The sequence below is a fragment of the Rousettus aegyptiacus genome, unplaced genomic scaffold, assembly GCF_014176215.1.
Source record: "Rousettus aegyptiacus isolate mRouAeg1 unplaced genomic scaffold, mRouAeg1.p scaffold_m13_p_12, whole genome shotgun sequence".
NCBI classification, from domain to species: Eukaryota; Metazoa; Chordata; class Mammalia; order Chiroptera; family Pteropodidae; genus Rousettus; species Rousettus aegyptiacus.
The window spans coordinates 5,953,610-5,959,609 of record NW_023416287.1 but is presented as its reverse complement, the minus strand read 5'-3'; the positions used below and the strand labels follow the sequence as shown (position 1 = coordinate 5,959,609).

General features: G+C 53.6%; 1 protein-coding gene across 5 annotated transcripts in view; it reads left to right on the top strand.

The window, feature by feature from the left end:
* Nucleotides 1–219: 219 nt before the first annotated feature.
* TSHZ2 (teashirt zinc finger homeobox 2) overlaps nucleotides 220–6,000 on the top strand; it is a 400,422-nt gene continuing 394,641 nt past the window's right edge. For 2 of the 5 annotated variants that reach the window (XM_036229268.1, XM_036229267.1), the window contains exon 1: nucleotides 5,072–5,901. In XM_036229268.1, the coding sequence (XP_036085161.1) occupies nucleotides 5,862–5,901 (40 nt within the window). In that variant the 5' untranslated portion in view covers nucleotides 5,072–5,861. Of the gene's footprint in view, nucleotides 479–4,527; nucleotides 4,624–5,071; nucleotides 5,902–6,000 lie in introns of those variants that run through there. The other 3 variants (XM_036229265.1, XM_036229266.1, XM_036229264.1) reach the window with 3 other exon arrangements.

The window sequence follows — 6,000 nt, the reverse complement described above, 5'->3', positions numbered from 1 at the left end:
TCCCATTGGCTAATTGATAGGAGCAAGAGTTGACTTCCTACAGAGTATTTCTGGTCACAAGAACATCACCAAACTTCTAAATAAAGACCCAAACATCGAAAAAAAAAAAGAAATAAATGTAGGCGATACATACATTTAAGAAGAGATCAGAACAAGATGCTTATTTTCCAACCCCTTGATTCTACTTCCAGGTCACGGAGCCTCTTCCGGCAGCTCAGGGTGCTGGGCGGGAATCCACAGGCGGAAACCCAGGTGTACGAGCTGGCCTTCCGTGGCAGGGCGCGCTCGCTCCCGGCATTTGCCTCGCTCGCCCTCCTTTGGGATGTTAGGGGAAACCAGAGGACCCAGAGAAAACCCACACACCGGCCCAGCCCGGAATCCATGTTTTTTCCCTCATCTACATCATAACGAAACAACATAGAACGAAACACCGCTGTCCCAGAACCAGCCGTGCTGCAATGGACTTGGGGCCCCAGAGGTATGTGGACATCACATGTTACTTAGGAGAGAAAAATAATACCGACGAATGCATGAGAAAGATACTTCACAGACTGTTGTGACTGCCACGAAGGGCGAGAGAAAGAACGGGACAGATACGTTGGGCAGAAGGAGGTGACATCCGACTTTAGAGGGATGACGAGAAACAAATCTGGGGGAGACGAGAAATTACAGAAGCTCCGAACCTATACAGGGGGCATCCTGGTGACGGAGACATCCTCCCTCTGCTCCAGACTCTCACAGCCTGACCCGATGTCCCGTAATAACAGCATTACCTAGCACATGGTAGACACTTCATGTATTTGTTTCAAGTCCATTGGGTTGGGCTCCAGTGGTAAGATAAACAAACTGACCAAAATAATAATAATAATAATAATAATTATTATTATTATTATTATTATTATAATTCAGTATGAGATGCATGCGCTTTACGGGGCGCTCAGAGGCTCCTGTGGGTGCAGTGAGGAGAGTTCTCGCCCACACTTTTGAGTGAACCCAGCAGCAGATGCCCCGGCTGTTCCCTGCCTGCAACAAGTTCTGCTGACGTGATTCACTTGTTACAAAATTCAGCTTTTGCGCAGGGAAGGTTCCCATGCCTGGCCCCTTATCAGAATCACCTGGGAATTTTTTAAATTTCAGAATCCTGGCCCCACCTGAGGATCTAATATAGTAATTTGGGGGTGGGGCCTGTTCCTCCATCTTAAAAAAAAAAAATCGCCAGGTGATTTTCACTTTGAGCCCGTGAGGGAATAAGTGTTCTGGAAAAGGCATCGAGTCACTCATCCATGTCTTTTCACATCCCAGAGTTTGGGTGTTGGATCCTAGGACGCTAAGTTCCCTGGAGACCCCAACATAGAATTATTCCAAGCCACCAACTCTTGGAAGAAGTTTCCAGAAGTGCCAGAGACTGTGGTTTAGCAAAGTATTTTGCAAATTCTCGTCATGGCTGTACCACCTTTCCCACATTTTGCCATCACTACACCCCAACCGAAGCATCATTTCTTCTCTGTCATTCCTTTAGCGATATTGCTTTTAAAACCCAAAAATTATATCAAACTTTAGATGCCCATCGCAGATGGGAGCAGTATCTTTTGCCAAGATGGAGGCAACCTTAAAGTGAATTCGAGAAGTAAACAAACCGTTTCATGAAAGTCTAGCCTGGGACTCTTGTCCCTCCCAAGCTTCTATGCCTCAGCGGCATCTTGTCTGGAAGATAAAAGGTAGCGATTGTTAGGCATAAAAGATACGCTAGCACCAAACTCAGACCTTCTCAGAGCGGAAGAGGATTGAAACGGTTTAACCTTTTCACTGCGTGGTTCAGTGTTTTCCCGTGTCATATCTGCAACTCTGAACAATATTTGGGTGCCAGTGTGTGATGCATTCCCCTGGGGTAGCCAACATCCTTTGTGGATAAGCTAAATATCCTACAATAGTAGCAATAGGGGTTTAAAAAAAAAAAAAAGGAAAAGGAAAAAAAAAAAAAAGAAAAATCAATGAAAGAACATTCCAGAAGTATAGGTCCAAGAATGTGTTGGTAGCCTGGTAGCCAGCTAAAATGTGGGGTTAACAGAGGGATTCTAGTCCCTCCACCCCATTATATAACCAGCTATTGAGAAAGAAGAGAGAGTAGAGGTAAAATGTGGAGAAGAACCCTGGAGAGAGGCTGGGAGAGATTCTGTAGCCCAGAGTCAACATTCCTACAGTTTCCATTCCGATTCTGTCCGAGGCTGGGTCCAGCTCCTGAAGGCCCTAGTCTTTGGGGTGTCATTTTAGCAGAAGCTATTTGAAGATAGGGATCCTATCTTATGCAATTTCAGCATCTCTCGTGCTTGGGGCAATGCCTGACACCTAACATAGTAGATGTTTTGTTTTTCAATGAGCAAATGTAACATGAACACCGCATCAGCAGGCCTGGGACTTCCACAGAGGAGGGGGTTCGTGGTGAGCTGGCTGCAGCCTGTCTGCTTTCTGTCCAGGCCTTCAGTCCGTACCTCCCGACCCTATGACTGATCTCTTAGCAGCGGGACTCTGGGGTTTTGTACTCAGTAAGGCCTGGTCCCCGGTACAGCGCTCCATCAAGGTGTATCGATTGGGTGATTAAAATGAATTCGGATTAATAATCTTTTGCCGACATTGCCAACTGCGAAGTGGCGCTTCCTCTGCCTCAGTTGCCTAAGGTCGAGGCTGGCACCGGGTGGGGTCGGTCCTGGGTGGAGGCCGACCGGGTGACTCAGGGAAGGCCATTTACCAACTTGCGCCACATACGTGAGAACGAGAAACGAGCACTTGCCGCGCTCGCGCGTGGGGATGTTGAAAAGGACCAAACAGCACTTTGCAGACAGGGACGATAGCACGTCACGGCCGACTAGTAGGGTGGGAGTTATGTTTCCGATAACCCCGAAGGACACCTGAGGAAAGTATCTGTGTAATGAGCCACCCCGGTACTTCCCCTCGAGTGAGGACAAGGGTGGCATGTGGGTGGGTCACAGGTGGGAGGTGTCCCAAATCACACTGGTGGCCGCCTGGTGGGGGGAGGGAGCGAGGGCAGGCACAGGTGAAACCCCACCACAGTGACCATGATGCACCTGAATTATATCAACACCCAAGCCTGAGTTGGTTTTATGGTTACTCTGTTGGGTGCGTCTGATTCCAAAAGAACAAAGGCTTCTTTAGCCGTCCTCGAACTGGAGTGGCCAGGAGAGTCACTCGTGGGGGTGAAGACTGCTTGTTCCGAGTGCAGATTCCTTGGTCCCCGTCTGGAAGTTTCTGTTTTAAAAGGTCTAGGGCGGCGATGCTCCTCTAGGGGGGTGATTTTGCCCCGCAGGGGACACTGGGCAATGTCTGGAGACTGCTTCAGTGGACAGGGCAGGAACGAGAGGGTCTGGCAGCCGCCACAACAGAGTTAGGACCCACATGTCAGCAGCGCCAGGGTTGAGACACCTTCTTCTGGCACGAGGCCCGGGCATGGGCATCTTAAGGAGGGCCTCGGGGGATTTTAATGCTGGAGGCGGAAGCCCTGATGTAGGAAGGTGGGCTTCCTGTGCCAAGGGCTTCACCGTTGGAGTTCCTAGGACTCTATACCTAGGACTTGGTTTGGACTTGACTCTCCCCAGGAGATTACTAGCCCTGCCTAGTAATCTCCCTCCCTCCAGGTAATCACCCCTCCTAAGTGCACCTGTCCAGGCACGCATGCCTGGTCCCTTGAATGGCTGGTCTCTCACACTAGAGCGTGAGTTTCTTGAGGGCAGGGTCTAAGTTCAGACCTGTCCTCAGCCCCTCCAAAGCGCCTGGCCCAGAGCAGGGCTCCAGCGTCGCCTGCTGGCTGGACTCTGTCTCGGCTTGAGTGGCATCTCTAAGCCCAGACCTTCTCCCTCCTCCAGATGCAACCCCGGAACCCTCGCTCACACTGCTGCGGAGCTTAGCGCTCTGAAATCGCCTTCCTTCTCGGCTTTTCATTCATTTGACAAACACTTTATTGGGCACTTACTATGTCTTGCCGTTTGCCTTCCTTCGAGGATATAAGAGTAAACAAAAGAGGAAAAACTCCCTCTTCCCCAGAGCTCATATCCTAGAGAGGAGCGAGGACAATAAGCAGAAAAGAAACCTGCGTATAATGTGTGTGGTATCGATATGGCCAGTGGAGACAAATGAAATAGAGAAAAAGGGAGGAGGTAGGTGTGGCGGCCGGTGCGAAATTTTAAGTAAGGTAGGCCTCTGGGAGAAAGCGACATGTAAGCAAAGACTGGATAGCTGAGGATGACGAGTCTTCTCCCTGTCAGAATATAAACAGGAAGAGGCCGGGAGCTTCCCTTTCTCTGTGGCTCCTGTGTCTCCAGAGCAGGCACATAGTAGGTGCTCAATAAACACTCTCTAAACAAAACGAGAGAAGACTATGTGGTGACACCCTCAGGGAGGCAGATGGGAGATTTTCCTTTTCATGACCATCCGCTGATCGCTGATCGGCAAGGAGGAGGGAGGCACCGGGCCATGGCCAAACTTAGGGGGGTGCGGAGGACATCTTTGTGGTCGGACTGAGAGGTTGGAGGTCATCCCTGGAAGGGGTGCCCCCGCCTTCCCCGCCCAAAGCACATCTAAGTTCTCGGCCTCCTCCGCGGACCCCTGCAGGTGAGCCAGCCCAGCCCCCCCGCCCCCGCCCCCGCAGCGCCCTCCCCAGCCGCCCCGTGCAGCCAGCCAGCACCCTGCCCCCGCCCCTCCCGCGTCCCCTCGCTCCCCGCCTCGTCCCCCAGCGGTGTCCCCGCGCCCGGTGGGCGCACGGGTGAGCGGGAGCGCGGGTGGCACGCCCGGGCCCCGCCCCCAGCCCCGCGCCCGGCGGGACACTGCGCCTTTAATAGACTCCCTCTGCCTGGCGCGCTGCGGCTGGGGAGTAAATTTCTCCCTGTCATCAGGTCGCGGGGAGAGGAGGAGGAGGAGGAGTTTGTTAGTGTTCAGTTTGTTCAGCCGGATCGATGTTTGCTGGCATCGCCTCGCCCTGTCTTGTGTGTGTGTGTGTGTGTGTGTGTGTGTGAGTGTGTGTGCGCGCGCGCGCGTGTGTGAGTGTGTGTGTGTGCGTGCGTGCGCGCATATGTGGGGGTGTGAGTGTGTGTGAGAGGAAGCGAGTGCGTGTGTGTGAGTGTGCGTCCGTGTGTGTGTGAGTGCGCGCGCGTGTGTGTGAGTGAGTGAGTGGATTCCAGATTTTCTGTGTTTCCCAAACCCGCGCCCGTCCTCTCGCATATCACTCACAGCCCAGGATCTGACAGCAGCCACAAACCCACAGTGAGTGATCTCTCTCTCCCCCCAGCTCGGATCCGCCATCGAGACCGGCCAGGAGGAGGAGGGAAAGGACAAGCAGGAGGAAGACGCAGCCGCCGCCACTACCTCCCCAGGATCGCCGCGTTTCCCCCCTTAGCCTGTCCGCGCGCGTGTGCGTGTGGCGCGTGTGCGCCCCTCGTCCATCCGAACCCGGTCTTGGATGTTTAATAAAGAAATCAAGTGTCTCAACAGTCACCAAAAAAAAAAAAAAAAAAGCCAAACAAACAAACAAAAAATTCCAAAAAGCAAAAACAAAAGAGAGAGAGGAAAAAAAAAACCATCCAAAACAAACAAACAAACAAACAAGGCGCAGCCAAGCCTGTACTTCAAACCAGCCGGCACGAGCCACCCGGGTCTGCCCTCCCGAGCGGGGGGTCTCCGGCCCTTGGTGGAGGAGTTGCAGGGGGGATCGTCGGGGGGACAGAGGCCGAGAGACGCCCTAGGAGCCACCGGGCAGGAGGCGGAGGACGCGCGGAGAGGCGAGCGAGACCGCGGGCCCCCGCGCGCGGCTCGGGGCCGGGCCGCCAGCAGCGGGACAGGACCGAAGTAGAGCGATGCCAAGGAGGAAACAGCAGGCACCCAAGCGGGCGGCAGGTAAGAGACCCGGCGTCGCGGCGGGGCTGCGCGGCCGGGCTGCCCTGCGCGCCGAGCCCCTCGCCCGCCCTCCTCGCCGCGCGTACCCCGCGACGCCAC